At 44.2% G+C, this 17,777-nt stretch overlaps 2 protein-coding genes across 2 annotated transcripts in view; both read left to right on the forward strand.

Annotated features, from left to right (window-relative positions):
* PXN (paxillin) overlaps window positions 1-10,382 on the forward strand; it is a 72,797-nt gene extending 62,415 nt beyond the window's left edge. Inside the window, exons 9-11 of the mRNA XM_054996107.1 lie at window positions 2,559-2,640; window positions 4,584-4,732; window positions 6,338-10,382. Of these exons, the coding sequence (XP_054852082.1) occupies window positions 2,559-2,640; window positions 4,584-4,732; window positions 6,338-6,604 (498 nt within the window). The 3' untranslated portion in view covers window positions 6,605-10,382. The remainder of the gene's footprint in view (window positions 1-2,558; window positions 2,641-4,583; window positions 4,733-6,337) is intronic.
* Window positions 10,383-12,537: 2,155 nt separating this feature from the next.
* RPLP0 (ribosomal protein lateral stalk subunit P0) lies at window positions 12,538-17,777 on the forward strand. The gene is made up of 8 exons (XM_054996697.1): window positions 12,538-12,622; window positions 12,756-12,863; window positions 14,185-14,360; window positions 14,695-14,782; window positions 15,137-15,283; window positions 15,700-15,885; window positions 16,585-16,725; window positions 17,550-17,777. Exons 2-8 carry the CDS (start codon window positions 12,810-12,812, stop codon window positions 17,703-17,705), a joined length of 948 nt encoding a protein of 315 aa, XP_054852672.1. The 5' UTR covers window positions 12,538-12,622; window positions 12,756-12,809; the 3' UTR covers window positions 17,706-17,777.

Here is a 17,777-nt window from a genome sequence, read left to right on the forward strand (position 1 = left end):
ACCTGCAGCACTATTCTCCTGTTCCAAATGAAAACAGAGGCCGAGAGCAGGTCCTTTCCTGAGGCACCCTGTGAGCTCATAGCTGAAGTAAGTCTTGAACCTTGTAGCTCATGCTCTCAGGCATCAAATGACATCAGTTTTCTGTTGGTAAGCATCGCTGCAATAACTTACATATATCTGCTGGATAAACCACAAGTGTGTAGCTGGTGATGACCTGGAAGCAGCTGATCAAGAAGTTAGCCAGATCCTCATGATAATTTGAGCAACTCTTCTCTAACGTGTGCCCCAGTGTCAATGGAATCTTCCATATTGTATACTAGAGAGGCAATAGTCACATCCATATATTTTCAATAGCACATTACTAGAATAAGCTACAGCATGGATTGATACAGTTAAACCGAATAGACCAGACAGAAATAGGAGCTTAACTTTCTTTCAGACCCCACATCTTGCCCCCTAATTAAAAATTCTCAGTCACTGTGCTCAGAAAGCGAAAACTTACTGTTTTTATTTGTATATTTTTGCTAGTTCAACTGGCATCCCTTAATTTAGGACCAACAGCATCCTGAATATTGCATAACATCTGTTGCTTAATAGTCAAGCAAACTCCTCACAAGGAGGTGATGCAGTCTTTTAATGACTTTACATGGAACAACAAAAAACCTAAAATTAGTTTTAACATGCTGAGTGAACCTAAGAATCAGGGAAGACTAGGTTACCTAGTATTATGTCTTCTGGTTAGCCGCAGTTCTCCCGGGGCTCAGGTAGAGGTTGTTCATATCATCTATGAAATGTTTAACTGGGGATGCTGGACATTGAACCTGGGACTTTCTGCAGGCAAAGTAAATGCTCTGCCCCTGAGACATGGCCTCATCCCTGAAAGGGAAGCAGGTGGGGAAATTCTGGATTTATTTATTTCTTAGGATTATTACCCCGTGGTAGCTTCATAGTTCCTTTGGCTCCGTGCTGAAAATGTCAAGCTAAAGCCTTCAACGTGTTCAGCCAAGATCACACACTCATTTTTTTTTTTATAATAACCTATCAGCTCTTGAGTTCAACCTTGTGGGCAGCTTTGTGGGCTTCAAATGCCTCATAAAAGACGCACTGAAAATGCCTCATGAAATGCTTCATGAAAGACACATTTTAGTATTCTGTTTATCTTCGGTTCTCTGTTTGGGTGCTCTTTTATCCTTCACAACCTGTGATGTCTCTGCCTACTACTTTCCCCATTTTATATATTTTTAGGCTGTGGTGCTTGTGAGGTCATAGGACCACAGGGCAATTCATTTCTTAACATATCTCAATGTTGTTTGTCCTTCTGCCCCTTTTTTTGCTGTAAAGTACTGAAGCCATTGTGGTGTAGTGGTTAGAGTGCCGGGCGACCTTAAGCCAGTTGCCACCTCTCACCCCTAGTTTACCAGTTAAGGATAAAATGGAGGAGAGAAGAATAACATATGCCCTGAGCTCCTTGGAGGATGGGCGGGACCAAAATGTAATAAGCGAATGCAGTTTTTGCACTGAAGAGTTCACTGATCTGCGTTGAGACTTCCAGTAGGAAGAGGGGCCATGCTCAGTGGCAGCACCTGCTTTGTGTGCATGCGGAAGGACCATACAAGAACTCGTGGGCATACGAAGGACCATACAAGAACTCACAATACAAGAACTCGTGGGCACTCTATGAAATTATTGAGCAGTCGGGTTAGAACAGATAGAAGAAAATACTACCTTACACAAAGGGTGATAAACACATGGAATTCGTTGCCACAGGAGGTGGTGGCAGCTACAAGCATTGCCAGCTTCAAGAGGGGACTGGACAAATATATGGAGCAGAGGTCCATCAGTGGCTATTAGCCACAGGAGATAGATGGTATTCTCTTTGTGGGGAGGTGGTGCTCTGTTGTCTTGATGCTGGAAGGAAGGCAGTGGGAGGGCTTCTGGTGTCCTGGCCTCACTGACAGTCCTTTAGATGGCACTGGATTTCTAGCCACTGTGTGTGACAGAATGTTGGACTGGATGGGCCACTGGCCTGATCCAACATGGCTTTGCTTATGTTCTTATGTTCAGTGTTCAATCCCCAGCATCTCCAGTTAAAAGGACCAGGAAGTAGGTGATGGGGAAAGGCCTCTGCCTGAGACCCTGGAGAATTGCTGTCAATCTGAGTGGACAATGCTGACCTTAATGCACCATTGGTCTGATTCAGTATAAAGCAGCCTCGAGTATTTGCATAGGCAGTGGAAGTGCCCTTTTGTAAAGCTTCTTCCAAAGATTCTGAGGGCTGGAAGATTCTAGAATGTCATTAGGCCAGGCTTATACAGGATTCCATTACCTTAGTTGAAATGTATTCCTCCATTCTCCCCGTCTCGTTCTCCCTTCCTCCATTTTATCCTCATACTTCCTTTACGGGGTTGTTTAGACTAAGTGACTGGCACAAAGTCATCCAGCTTCATGGACAGGATTTGAACCTGGGTCTCTAAGGTCCTAGATCACTGCCCTGACTGCTACACCATTTTGATTGTAACCGCATGCCTTACCACACACTTATGGCTTCTTCCCATTAGAAAGTAGTGACTGCGCTGGATCGGACATGGCACCCAGAGCACTTCTTCTGTGCCCAGTGTGGAGCATTCTTCGGCCCTGAAGGTATGGTTGCTGAGGGTGATTCCCAGATCGCAAGCTCTACACTTGAGTACTAGCTCACCGTTAAATACGAGCAATCCCGCCTCCAAGTATGGCATTTCAGGTGGAACAAGAGAATACCAAGATTTAGTGATTGGTGGAACTGTGATCACCTTTTCACAATGCAAACCATCACTTTATGTTGTGACCCATTTGAGTGGCCATAAAACCACATTTAGTGGTTACATAATGCTATCGGGTTCAAAGAACTTCACATACATATACCAATAAATTTTGTAATTTTTATATCATAATGATGCTTATATGTATTACAAGCATCATTATGCCCCTAGTGCAGATGGGATGCTGATTTAGAGAGTGACTTGCCTCAGTCCACCTTGTAAGTTCAGTGGCAGAGCTTGAGATCTGAGCAGGAGATTTTCTAATTCATAGTGCAGTCTTGCCTAGCCACTGTGCCGCACCTATTCTTTGTGTCATCACAAATGTTCAGTCCCCAAATTCAATTTGTACGTAGAACAAATCATTTTACGGCATTCAGATTGCATATGATTGTTTCGTCCTGTTTTCAGTTGTGCTGAAAACAGTGTGCTGTGTTAAAACTGGGTCACAGAGAGATCAGCTTGGTTGCAGTAGCATCCGTGAAATTCAACTTCTGCATCCCACACACAATTTTGCAAACTGCAGAAATCTGCAACTTCGTAGTCCTCTTCCTGTAGTGAAAGTGGTTATGCTGTTGCAGAGTGATGGCTAACGCTGCCCACCATCTCTTACACATAGTTGGTCATACAATAAAAAGGTCACCTGATGCAATCCCTCTGCTGCAAAGCAGGGCAATCAATCAACTGGAGCAGAAGGTCTGACTGCTTACCTAAGCCTTTTTGCCAAAACTGTCTCTTGCTTCAGAAATGCTTTGAAGGAGCCATGGCTCTGCCTTGAAACACCAACTTTTTATGTGAAAGGTTCCAGGTTTACTCGCTGGCATCTCTAGCTGAAGGTTCTTAGGTAGTAGATGCTAGCAAAGGCCTGTCTCCAACTTAGACCTTAGAGAGCAGCTGTCAGTCAAAGTAGATAGTACTGAGCTTGGTGGGCCAATGCTATCACTAGGTACAGAGCAGCTTCCTTTGTGTGCTTGATATTTCTAAGAATGGAACTATCTATGTTTGAAATATACATTAAATGGGTTGTTATGATGCCAGAAATTGAAAATCCAATTTTTAGCCTTCCTCACAACAATGTGGCATGTAAAGCCAATGGTTCAGTTCACCCTTGTCTGTATTAAAAGTATTCCACATACAAAATAGCAGAAATAGGGGGTGTCCATACCTGGCCTGCTTTAAACAATCCAAATGGGACAAAATAAAAAAAGCCTCTTCAGGAATCACTAGCCAGCATTTCTTCTCTAAATATGACTATTGGCTAAAGACTGAGTGCGATATGGAATGCATTCTTTGAGCCTCCCCCAAAAGGATAATGGTCTTAACTCTACCTCATGTCAGTGGAAGTGCTACGGCCTACCCCAGCTATTTTCTGGAATAATGCAGTGTGTACCTTCAGGGGGAGAACCTCCAAGGAGCGTTTTCTCCCTTGTGATCCTCTCTAGTTGTGAAGATTTTTTGAGAGGGTTTGCACCAGTTCCCACCCTTCTAGGGCATTAGAGCTGTATGAGCTTAGATCAAATCCAGAACTGTGCCCATAGAGTTCTTTCCCCCAGGATAGGTCACCTTAGCATTTTGGTACTAAATGATTACATTCTTATTTTCTCTATTGGTTACAACAGTAATTTAGGGATGTACTTGTTCATGTTTTTAAATTTTAATTTGGTGTGTTTTCTGTATGCTTCTTTGACTGTCAGAGAAGCAGTTTCTAAATTTGCAAAATAATAGGTTAAGGTGCAAGGGTCAAGCTGGGGCTGACCCTTTTTGTTTCTTTTCTTTCTGTCATGGCAGGCTTTCATGAGAAGGATGGTAAAGCCTATTGTCGCAAGGATTACTTCGACATGTTTGCCCCAAAGTGTGGAGGTTGTGCACGGGCCATCCTGGAAAATTACATCTCTGCCTTGAATACCCTTTGGCACCCTGAGTGTTTTGTCTGCCGGGTAAGAGCACCTCAGATTTTCCACTTCTTTTCCTTCCTCTGGAATTGTCTATTCCCAAGGCTGCTACTAGTATCGTTACAGAGGAGAAGGTGGGGCAGAAGGAGGGGTGCACCCCCAAATATACAATTGTCTGTGTAGGAGAAATTTGATTAACTTCTTAAGTAACCCAGATTTGGGGGGAATTTAACTTGTCTGAGGAAACACTCATCCGCAAACCATTGCCTTTGTTTTCTTTAAAATTACTTCTATCATTCTATAGAATGTGCAAAACACTAATGTTCAGAAGGGAATTTTTATGAAGGGATTGGAACAGTAGAGGACGCCCCTATAATGGAACAGGACTGTGGTCTACTGCAATGATTATTCTACTTATTGGCTCCTGCCTTTGTAATTCCACGTATTACATTGCTTATAGTATACTTTGCCTTAGGCAGTTTGTTGTCCACTTTAATTCTATGTGGAATATTGCATTGCTTGTCGGATATCTTAGGCTGTAGGAGTGCCTTGCCTTTATTCCGTAACCCGCTTTGAGGCTTAGTGATAAAAGTGGGCCAGAAATAAAGTAAATAAATCCATACAGAGGAATGAGAACGCTCTCTTTTTATCTGAGAGTTCTGGAATATTTGGGAGGATTCATGGGAAGACATACCCCTACACCCGCAACACACAGGAGTATCAGGACATGCGCACATCAGTTTTGACAGTACAACCTCACCACTTAAACATCGACCAGGACTGCAGATCTACTGAGAAAACCTAAGCAGCAGTGCTCCCAACCAGGACACACGTTTCTCTGAGAAATGGTCTTTTTCTGTGTTGAATTCCCCCCGCACCACCACACCATGGGAAGCATTGGAACATGCAGTCTTCCACCTGCAGTAGGAAGTTTTTAGGAAACATTTTTGTCACCTTGAAAGTGTTGAATGCGTAAGCTTGACATAGCATGCCAATCCTTGTGCAAATACTAGCTTCTGTGTGTGTGTGTTGGTTTTGCTACCAGCAGAAACAGTTGCTGGGTAAGGAGCGGGGAACCACCTCTGATGTATGCAAGCAGAGCACATGAAATCAAATCAAATAGTCTGTGCTGTTGTCTCTGACAGTGTCGATTGACTTTTTAAAAAAAATGGAGTGGGAAAGCAGCAAAGGATGTCATCCAGGTATCCTCCCTTCTGCCTCTCAAACAGGTGTTCAAAATGAACCGTCATCTCCTGTCTGTTTTTATGGGGTGGGGAAAGAATTTCTTGTGACCAGGGCTTTTTTTCTAGGAAAAGAGGTGGTGGAACTTAGTGGATTGCCCTCAGAGAAAATGGTCACATGGCTGGTGGCCCCGCCCCCTGATCTCCAGACAGAGGGGAGTTGAGATTGCCCTCCGCGCCACTCCAGCGGTGTGGAGGGCAATCTAAACTCCCCTCTGTCTGGAGATCAGGGGGCGGGGCCACCAGCCATGTGACCATTTCCAAGAGGTTCCGGAACCCCGTTCCACCACATTCCAGCTGAAAAAAACCCCTGCTTGTGACGTTCCCTAGAATGAAGCCTCTTTTTGCTATTAGTGTTGCTTTTAAAAAAAAAAATTACTGATTATCGTTTGCTTCTCCTCCCCAATAGGAATGTTTTACTCCCTTTGTCAATGGCAGCTTCTTTGAACACGATGGGCAGCCTTACTGTGAGGTGCATTACCACGAGCGCCGTGGCTCGCTGTGCTCTGGCTGCCAGAAGCCAATCACTGGGCGCTGCATTACAGCGATGGGCAAGAAATTTCATCCTGAACACTTTGTCTGTGCCTTTTGCCTCAAGCAGCTCAACAAAGGAACCTTCAAGGAGCAGAATGACAAGCCCTACTGTCAGAATTGCTTCCTGAAACTCTTCTGCTAAAGGCTGATGTCAGCTGGCATGTTTTTGCTTTCTTGCCAAGAAGACCCCCTCCACCTCTTTGGACTTGGCCACAATACAGCAATCAGTGGTCTTGGTGGGCTGGAAGAGGAGAAAAGAAAAACTGTGTGTGTATGTGGCGTGTGTGTGTGTGTGTGTGTGTGTGTGTGTGTGAATGGTGGGATGGGGTGGGATGGAATGGGATGGAATGCTTACCTGCTGTTCTGGAAGGATGAGGAACCCAAAGAGAGGTGCACAACGGTCCATTCAGTTCAAAGTTGTATTTTAGCAGGGAAAACGCTGAGGCTGCTGCTTAACAGGAGAGCCAGTTTGGTGAGTGAGCCAGTTTGGTGTAGTGGTTAAGAGTGCTGGGACTTTAATCTGGAGAACTGGGTTTGATTTCCCACTCCTCCACTTGAAGGCAGCTGGGTGACCTTGGGTCAGACACAGCTCTTCAGAGCTCTCTCAGCCCCACCTACTTCATAGGATGATTGCTGTGGGGATAATGATAACATACTTTGAAAACCACTCAGACTGGGTGTTCAGTTGTCCTGAAGGGTGGTATATAAATCGAATGTTGTTATTATTAACTTAGCTGAGCCAAACTGAGTGGGTTCATTCAGGTTCTGAAAGACAATCTTGAGCTGCTTGCTTTGTGGTTTGACAAAAAGGATTCAGACAACCACTCAAAGTGTATTCCGCTTGGGGACAAGAGATGTGAATTCTCCTCTTCCAAAAACACACGGGAGGATCAGGAGAGCAGATATCCCACTTTCTAGTGATGTGTGATGACGGCCATATTTGTAGGTGCTGATCTGTGCAAAGTTCTTTGTGATGGAATCCCTTAGACCTTCTTTCCAGCCTCCGTTCCTTTAATACTGCGGGAAACCAAGGCTGAAGTGTCAAGATGGATGCCAAGTATTCTGCCATCATATTTATGCACAGGATGAAGTATCTCTCTCACTGAAAGGGGGACATCTTTTCTGGGATGCTGAATTTTCCACTATGGCTATCATCCGCTCCCAGACATTCTCCAATTCGAGGCGCTTTGGTTGGACATAACAGAGTAATACGATTATTTGTGTGAGAAAATCCAGATAAGCAGGTCATCCCAGCCCTCCTAGAAAGCAAAGTTTTCATGCCAGGATGCAACCCATTTGCTGGTTTCCTCCAGAAGGCAAGAGAAGCTATATATCAGCATTAGTTTTTATCCTTTCTGTATTTTTATTAAACAATCCTCTCTCTTGCTCTTGTTTAACATGCCTTATGGAGGCAGTCTTCTGAGCAATAATTCTTTCATCTGTTGACTTACTAGTTTAATGAATCCTTCAGTTCTCCCTCTCCATGGTGGTTTGTGTGTGTGTGTGTGTGTGAGAGAGAGAGACGTGACTTTTGCTATCAAACCGAATACTGTGTGTTTGGGGCTGGGGGGCTGGGTCTGGGTGGGGGAATGTTGATTTCTACACTGAGTATTGAATTCATAACAGAATGACTTTTAAATATCTTATACGGAAATTTAGTTTTTTTAAAAAATGATTTTCAACTGATGACTTTCATATCTGATTATTCTGGGCAGGGCCCCAGGGGTGTTGGTTCCTGCATCTTAGAGCTTCAGTGCTTTTGTTAAACACAACTATTAACATAACTATCGTCTTTTTTAAAAAGGGGGGGATGGGTGGGGTGGGTTGAAGGGAATGTGCAAACTGTGTGTGTGTGATGTGCGAAATGGGTTGGGATGATATTTTGTTTTTGCTTATTAAGTAGCCTGTCCATTGATGAGAGCTCAACTGGAAATGATTTTTTTTGAATAACCTGTAAACTGCTGTATTTGGAATTACTTGCCTTTCTCTCAAAGCTTAGAGTTCTGGAATTTTAGGCGAGTCTTAATTTACATCAGTAGGGAGAAAGAGCTAACTCATCTGGGGTTGAGTTTCATCGTCTCTATCAGCTGCTAATATAAGGCCCTGGATATCAACATGCCATATAATGCTACCCTGGGTGGTGGCTAGCCTTTTTGTGTGTGGCAAGCATGCCATATCTCATGTCCAAAGTATAAGAGACTGCAACTTGAGTGTTCATTGAACTATGTAGACATGCATGCACAGTGGTGCCTTGGCGTACTTTTGTTTCTACTGAGCATGCAAAGAAGCAAGTAGTAAGGTAGGGGGTGACAGGAGGACTGACCTTGGATTTATGCTATATAGAGTCCTGGAGGTCCTATACTAGTCCAGGAGTGGCACAAGTACCCTCTTCTTGTGTTGCTGGAACTTCCCACCACCTTCTACTGCTAGTTGGCTTCTCATGTTACTATCTCTGGGCTCTCTGTCTCAAAGGACAGGTATCTAAATTAAGTGAGCTCCATTCACCTCAGATTATGAGGCACAATTAGGCAGGCTTAAGTCTTGTGAACTGAGAACCAAATGGAGAAAAATGAGCTTCTAGCTACAGCAACCACAGAGAGTTTCAGGTAGGTCGCTGTGTTGATCTGCAGTAGAACAGCAGGGTTTGAGTCCAGTAGCAGCACCTTAGAGGCCCTGAACATCTTGTTGGTCGGTAAGGTGCTACTAGCCAGAATCACTTAATGTGGTATATGGCTACTTTTTAGCCAGCTTGTGTAAGTTTTCTATACCCAGCTGCATTTCTGCAGGGATGGGAAATGAAGCAACACAAAAATAGACACTGAGTGGTTTGGAGAGCAATTCGCTGGGTTGGTTAGATGCAGTTTGGAATGAAGGACGAAGACAGACATATCTGGGTGGATCCAGCCGTCCTCCAGGCAGCCCTCCTCTAGCACAAAAAGCCTTCTTCCACTTGAATTGGCACTTCCTCCACTGCAAGAGTCACTTAATTTGGAGGAAGTCTTCATAGATTGGAGGGGGGTTTCAAGCTTAGACCAAATGGAGAGGTGATGTAAAGAGATTTTAATAAACTTTGGTCAGTGGAGTGATAGGGTAGAGGTAGGATCCATCCCGTCTTCTGCCAGGAGCTGTTTTTCTGCTGTAGGGTAAGCTCTGCTCTCCCTGTTACTCTTCTGACAAAATTTTGATTAGGTGCCAGTGCAGATTCCCTTTCTTCCTACATCCTTCTGTCAAGATTTTTTGGCCTTTCCTAAATATTTGGCCTATTGATCCTGCTTATTTGGCGCCTTTCTTTAAAAAAAAACTTGATGCATTGCTCTGGGGAATAGGGAGAGTGGCTTTGTGAATGTCACAAGGAACAGCCAATCAACACCATGTACAGCAAGTTTTCCTTGTAAACTGGAAAAACGGATTTCTCTTATGCTAAGTTCGCTTTGGAAGTTTTTATGCCTGTGATCCTAAAAAGGGGCGAAGGCAGATCCACCACGGGCTCACCACTCAAGATACTTAGGTCTGCCTTCATCCTGATGAGTGAGTCTGCATTGTTTGCAGACGTTGGTTAGTTCAGGCTGTATAGGTTTGTGTGAATTTGCAACTTTTGGAAGTCTGGGACATTTTATCTATAGTATTGGAGCCTCATGGAGTGGCAGCCTGCTAGAGGAGGATGTGCCATTGTTTTCTCTGCCTTTCAGAAACTTTTGCCTCTTTAGGCCTTTGATCTCTATTTAACTCTTGTAATATATCAGACTGAAATGGGTCTCAAAGCTACAATGATTCTGGGAAGGATAAGTGGGGGATGTTTTCCTCTGGGTTGACAGATTTCCCCCCCTCCTCCACCTTCCACTTTGTAAACTTCTAATTTTGCTTTTTTTTCCTTTTAAAATTCCTGTGATGATGCTAATAAAAATTTGCCATAAATTTCAGTGTTCTTGATTATGGCTTCCGTTTGTGTGTGTTTTGATTATCCTCTCTAGGTAATGGGCTGGATTTAGTTGATCTGCTGGAAACCTAATCACAGTGTCACCCTGTACATACCCTGACCAGTGAGAACAAAATATTTTTGGAACTTATGGACCACTTCTTACCTTGCAATATTTAACATCAAATAAATCTGCTTGGTATGTCTTGGCGAGAGAATTGTGCTACTTTTGGATTCATGTTCAAAATTCAAATCGAAGCTTTGCTGGCCTTTAAAGGTTTCACTATATGCTAGAGGTCAGTGTTCATATGCAGGATTGGAACTAGACTAGCAAAGTCAGGGATCCCTATTCCCACGATGCTGATTTGGTCTCTCATTTCCTATGGGGAGAAATGCTTTGCAGCTGTAGTAGAGAAAGCAAAGCACAAAGCTCATCACCCTGGCCTGCTTTCTCCAAGTATCTCTCTCCCCAGCTGGCTCAGAGTCTCTGCAGCAGAGGCTTGTAGGACCTGCCTTCTATTACTGGGAAGGAACACAGCAAAGACTCTTACATTCTTCAGAGGTTCACCAGCATGGCCAGGGTTAAAAGGAATGTGAGGAAATTGTATTTTTGTTCCTTCTTGCACAGCTGCAAATTATGGGAGATGAGAAATGTATTTGTGAGGATCCAAGGTGTAGTTCTAACTGGAGGAAGAGAATGGAGTTGCAGCTGGCCCTATTTATAATACAAATATATCTAAAAATATTTTGTTGTTTACACTGTGTATGAGGAGCACGAGAGCTATGCATTTGAATGGGCAGCAAAACAGAGGGTGCTTTCTGCCTAGTAAGCTGTCTCGGTGCTGTGATGGCTCTCCTTAAGGTATCTACACTCCTGCTATTACCACAAAGAGTGGGATGCTCTTTGGCAGAGAGAGCCTCTCATCTTTTGCCCAAGGCTTCATTTTTATGCATGTCACTCACTTTTATTTCACTTAACATAGCCCATCTTTCTCACTGAGACTCAATCTTTTCCTTTTCAATATATCTCTGAATAAAGACATTACTGGTTTGTTTTGACCATTCCAAATCTGACATACTTATAACAGGGTTCTTGTTAATTGCCAACCTCCATGGGGGGCCTGAAGATCTGCCAAAATTGCAACAGATCTCCAGACTCCAGAGATCAGTTCCCTTGGGAGAAAAGGGCTTCTTTGGAGGGTGGACTCTGCCATTATATCCCAAGGAGGTCCCTCCCCTTCATAACTACCACCCTCCACAGGCTCCAACCCCAAATCTCTAGGAAGTTCCCAAGCCTGGAGTTGGAAAGCCTAATTATTAACCAAGATATTCCCAACTGCGCCATAGACAGTTTACTGCCTTTATGCCCATGAATAAGGAACTAGGGTTTTGCACCCCCAAGTCAACTTTGAGACAACCCAAATCATGCATCCCATTCGGTATCCCTGTATGGTGCTAGATGGGTGTGTGTGTGTGTGTGTCTCACATGTTAAAGTATCTTGTCAAATAAAGCTTGGCAGTCTGCTGTTCATGCGGGTGTACGATACCGGGGTGCTTCAACGTTTATTTGACGAGTCACTTGTGTTAATGAAGTTCAGTTAAAACTGAAGTTCAATTAAAACTGATCCCTAGACTAGATAAATAGACATCAGTTCCCCTGGAGAAAACGGCTGCTTTGGAGAGCAGATTCTATGTTGTACCATAGAATCTAGGAGAAAATGCGGTCGTCCTCAAAACACTCCCCTTCCCCCAGGCTCCACTTTGGACTTCCCAACCTGGAGTTGGCAATCCTTGTTTACTCAGAAGCAAATCTCACTAAATCGACTGAGCTTACTCCCAAGAAGCTGCATAAGACTGTACGTAGTCTCTTAAACCATTTAATAAACCTACTGCACGTGCATGTGCGTGCGCCCGTCGGTAGGGAGAGAGCGCTCTAAAAGGCTAGCGGAGCAACTGGGCTTCGACTGGAGAAAATTCTTTTAGGATCGCACTTTAGGTTGCCTTTTTTGCTGGTTCTTTAAAAGGTGGAGATTAATTTAGAAGGACAGTTTCTGACGCCAACCAGCTACGAACAGCGTGATCTTTTCTGCCTATCATCTTCTTCGTCATCTGCAGCTCGTCCAATCAAAGGCCAGAAGGGAAGAAGCCAGTGCTTGGTGCTGATTGGTCGCGGGGTGCCGGACTATATAAGCGAGGGAGGCGGCGGGCCGCGTCCTTTCATTCCACGGAGGCCTCGTGATTGAGGTGAGCGCGGAGAGCCTGGCGGGCCCTCGAGTTGCGGCCTAGGCGAGGCTGGGTTAGGCCGGGCGGGTGGCGGTGAGGCCGTCGCTTCCGCTCGGGTCAATATTGCTGACGCGTTCCCCTCTCCCTTTCGCAGGTAACATCCCAAGTCTTTAAACCGCCGCCGCTGCGCGATCCTTGGGTCACCGCGATGCCCAGGGAAGACCGAGCCACGTGGAAGTCCAACTACTTCCTTAAGATCATCGTGAGTTGCATGGGAGGGGGTTCTTCTGAGCAGGCGCAAACCGCCTTTCTGTAGCTAGAAAGTCAGGCAGGAGGGTGTTCACAATGGGGTTTTTCTAAGGCTGCCAACTCCAGGTTGGGAGATTCCTGGAGATTTGGGAGGTGGAGCATGCAGGGGGAAGGGTTTGGGGTTTGCCCTACAGTCCATCCTCCAAAGAAGCCATTTTCCCCAGGGGAACTGATCTCTGTCGTCTGGAGATCGTGTGCAATTCCGGGAGATTTCTCGCCTCCACCTTGGGGCTGACAACCTTGAGTTTCCCCAAATATTTATTTATTCATGTTACTTATAATCTGTTTTTCTTAATGAGATTCAAATCTCTTAATGAGATTCAAGGCATGATGGGACGTCGAATAAACAGTGCAGTAGGGTTAGGACTTTAAACCAGAAAGCTGAAGAGAACTGAAGCAAAGCAGGAGTATAAAAATGACATGTTAGAGGGTGCAAAAATCACTTAGTGGGGTGCTTTTTACAGGGACAGGCAGTGGAAATTGTATACGGACTATAGACCCAGGCCCTATTCCTTCACACAAGTATTTTTCTGAACCATTTTATAGTATAGAACAGTATATACAGAATTCCCTTAGCAAATGACTTTAGACAGCTTGTATTGTACTGTGGATGGTGGTTTCTTGAGTCTGTGCAGAGTGAATTTCTGTCACCAGGCCAGACAGTGTTAGTAATGGAAGGCCATTACCTTCAGCAGTAGGCAGCTCTGAGCTACTTAATTATTGAATATAGCAATTCTTCAGATGGTGTTGAATTTCGTTAGATAATACAAAATATTAACCAAATAATATTGACAAATTAATATTGTAGTCTTGTATTCAACAGTATTTCTGGTTTTGAACTCAGAGTTGCTATTACAATATACAGACAAGTATGTAATTTTCTGTTCAGGATAAATGAATGTGAAATTAAATATTAGCTTGTTTGACTTATTTGTTGCATTTTCATATTGCTGCAGAATAAGTGCCAACTTCTGGCTTTGAGCTCTCAGTTTCAGAAACGTATTTGAATGCTTCAGAAGCTGGTTCTGGATGTGTTGCTTTTTAATCACCTGCTGTTGAACACAGGGCGGGGTTGGAGAGAGAAGTGAATGAAAGAGTAACATCTTTTTTAAAAAGCTTGCAGTTGTTTAGTGTCGGAGTAAGTTTTAATTGCTCCTGCAAGAAGGTGTAGTCATGCACACTTTTTTTAAAAAAATAAACTCCCGGAGAGAAAGTAGACTACAGAATGCTGGTCTCAAATCTGAAATTGTTCGTGGCTTGTTTTCCTTCTGTAGCAACTCTTGGATGATTATCCAAAATGTTTCATCGTGGGAGCAGACAATGTTGGCTCCAAACAAATGCAGCAAATCCGCATGTCTTTGCGTGGGAAGGCTGTTGTGCTGATGGGGAAGAACACCATGATGCGCAAGGCTATCCGAGGACATCTGGAAAACAATCCTGCCCTGGAAAAGTGAGCAGTGTTGGTCCCTTTGGCACTGAGAGCATCTTTGATGTTGAATAGAGTATGTTAGCTGGCCAGAAGAGGGAGAGATGAACAGGTGCCTTACCCCAGTAGACTTTATACCAAACCATTCTATTAGCTGGTGTAATGAGGCAGCTGGGTCCCCAGTTTGAATCTCAGTTCCGTTGTATGGGAGTAATAATGGTTTACCTTAAAAGGCTGTTGTAAGTGGGACAATGTGTATGTTTGCTATGCAAATGCTATCTTCCCTGTGTTTTTTTTTTTAAAAGGAAGCTGAAAAATAAATATAAAAATGAAACTAAATGTGCCCTGCTCCTTTCAGGCTTCTGCCTCATATCCGTGGCAACGTGGGCTTTGTGTTCACCAAAGAGGATCTGACAGAAATCAGGGACATGCTGTTGGCCAATAAGGTAAAGGAGAAATTTGCAAAGCGTGTACAGTGTTTTTGTGAGCCCCAGGTACAGTGCCATGGGTGCAGGCAGTCCTCCTTGTTGCTTCTCTGCCATAAACATCATTAAATAGCATTGGCCTGCAAAGTACTTTGTACATTGAGAAGTATTAATAATGTGTTGTAAGGAAACAGCGTGAGAGTTCATCCTGTGAGGGCTGGAGTGTCTCTGGAGTCAAACCTCTGTGATGGACAGATCCTGTAACTTAAGCCATTGCGGCAGTGCCCTGGTTTGCTCACTGATTTTAAATCGAAAGGTGGATGGAACTTGCAGGGCCACAAATATCAATGGTTCTGTTGTTGTTTTGTTCTTTAGGTGCCCGCTGCTGCTCGTGCTGGTGCCATTGCTCCTTGTGATGTCACCGTGCCAGCTCAGAACACAGGATTGGGCCCTGAGAAAACCTCTTTTTTCCAAGCTTTGGGCATCACCACCAAGATCTCCAGAGGCACCATTGAAATCCTGGTAAGGCCCAGGGTGATACCGCCTCTCTACTTGGCATCAACTTTCTGAACATGTTGGACCTCATTCAGTCTTAGTTGGTGCTGAATTCAGTTCATCTGCTGGTTGGTTCTTGCTTTATTGTGGGGGAGGTCCATGGATTATTAGTTTCTAATTAGTTCAGGTGGCTTGAGCTGTACCATGGCGGTGGGAGAGAACATTTCCTATCCCATAGAGGAGCTGCCTTGGGAGCTAGCATCTTAGGACAGCAGCACCTTTTGGCAGATGTGTCAGTTGGTAACCATTTTGGCGGCATGCGGACATAAAAATGTGAGCCGTTCTTTGTATAACCTACTTGCCCAAATTCTTTTAACATGTATGCTGGTGCTGTGACTCTTTATAACTTAGCTTGCTCATGTATTCTGTCTGTTATTTTTTAGAGTGATGTGCAGCTGATTAAGACTGGAGACAAAGTGGGTGCCAGCGAAGCCACACTGCTGAACATGTTGAACATCTCGCCCTTCTCCTTTGGGCTCATCATCCAGCAGGTGTTCGACAATGGCAGCATTTACAACCCTGAAGTTCTGGACATCACTGAGGAAGCCCTGCACAAGCGCTTCCTGGAGGTAAGAGATAGCTTCTCTTGCACGCATATGTAAGTGTGCATGCTTAAACTTGTGTGGTTTGTGGACTCGGTGGTAGAAAATGTGCTTTGCTTGTATGAGGTCTCGGGTTTGGAAGGATCTGAGAACCCAGGAAAGACCTCTTTCTGAGGCCTTGAGGAGTTTCCATGCTAGTTGGCACAATGATCTGATTCAGTGTGAGTCAACTTCATTTGTAACCAAGGGTTTTAGAAGCAATTATGCAAAATTTGAAGTCCTGCCTAATAGAGGGGTTGCATATATTTGATGGTGGAAAGTGGCAGCTGAGTTATGGTGACCCTGATGGGATTTTCAAGGCAAGATACATTCAGAGGTGTTTTGCCATTGTCTGTCTCTGGATAGTAATCCTGGACTTCTTTGATGGTCTTCTATCCGATTACTAACCAGCGCCAGCCTTGCTTGGCTTCCAAGAGCTGACTAGATTGGGCTATCCAGGTCAGGGTATTTACCTTTCCCTTTTTGTGGTCCCTAGTTAAAGTTAGCTGGTCAAATGACAGCAGCTGACTGTAGAGAGGTTGTATAACTGCTAGCATTTTTGTAAATTTACCTGCTTTCGCTTACATTTTGAAGGTCTGTGTTGTGAGTTGTGGTCCACCCTGTTGCAATTACCATTGTAGAACTGAAAACTGGCCCTGAGCCCTCAACACTTTTTGCCTCTTTCAGGGTGTCCGTAATGTTGCCAGTGTTTGCCTGCAAATCGGCTACCCGACTGTTGCTTCTGTGCCTCACTCCATCATCAATGGGTACAAACGAGTCCTGGCTGTGGCTGTGGAAACTGACTATAGTTTCCCATTGGCTGAAAAGGTAAAAAGCCTGAATAGAAGTAACAAAGTGGCTCCAGTGGCACTAGCCACAGCTCCTAGCTGATTAGTTAAGCTTAGGGGTGGTGGAGCTGATGAACTTTAAATTGCGGTATGATTAGAGCTATGTGGGGAATGGCCTTTGGAGTCCTATGTAATGGGGAGGGTAAGCGTGTCACTGAATCTTTCCATCATCCTGCACTTACAAATCAAATTGTCAAAGTAGTCCAAATGTCTGCAATGGAGAAGCTAAACTTTGCAGTGCATAATTGAGTATAGAGAAGCAAGCTTGCATCACGATTTGCAATCTTGTGCTTTTGTCGGGTCATGCGTGGGGCAGTGCTTTAAACACAGGGTATTGAACCCTTTGTCCTTAACTACTAGAAAACATGTTCAGTGACTTCTTGCTTCTTAGGCAGCTCCAGGCGCTGCCCACATCTTTCAAGTTCATCTCTGCAACCAGGAGTAGGGGCAAAAAAAAAAAAGATGTGAAATCATATTTTTGAAGTAGCTCGACTTCTGTGTCCATTATCATGTCCAGTAGCTTTTTACTATCTTTGTGAAATTGCGGCATATGCATAGCCCTGAGCGTGTGAGCCTTCCAAGAACCAGATGTTGTTTCTAGTCTGTTCTGCCTTTTCATTGTCCAGAGTCCTCTTACCTGTTGTTTTATTTGCCTTTAATCATTTCCATCTGGATCCTGAGAAAGCCAGTGGCTCTCTAACAAGGGTGCATAAATGTCATAGTTGATGGAACCTTTCGAGAATACTAAGTGGATCCACTTTCTCTTTGTGTGTAACTAATTGGTGCTTTTCATCTCTTAAACAGGTGAAAGCTTTCTTGGCTGATCCTTCAGCTTTTGTGGCTGCTGCCCCCGTGGCAGCTGAGGCTGCTGCTCCTGCTGCCGCAGCTCCAGCCAAGGAGGAAGCAAAGGAAGAATCTGAAGAGTCTGATGAAGACATGGGATTTGGTCTCTTTGACTAAAAGCTGGTTTTGTCTCATGCTGGCCAGAGCAGAGTTGAAAGAATCAGAATAAAAAACGATTACTTCTCTATA

Source organism: Eublepharis macularius, chromosome 13, assembly GCF_028583425.1.
Source record: "Eublepharis macularius isolate TG4126 chromosome 13, MPM_Emac_v1.0, whole genome shotgun sequence".
Classification (NCBI taxonomy): domain Eukaryota; kingdom Metazoa; phylum Chordata; class Lepidosauria; order Squamata; family Eublepharidae; genus Eublepharis; species Eublepharis macularius.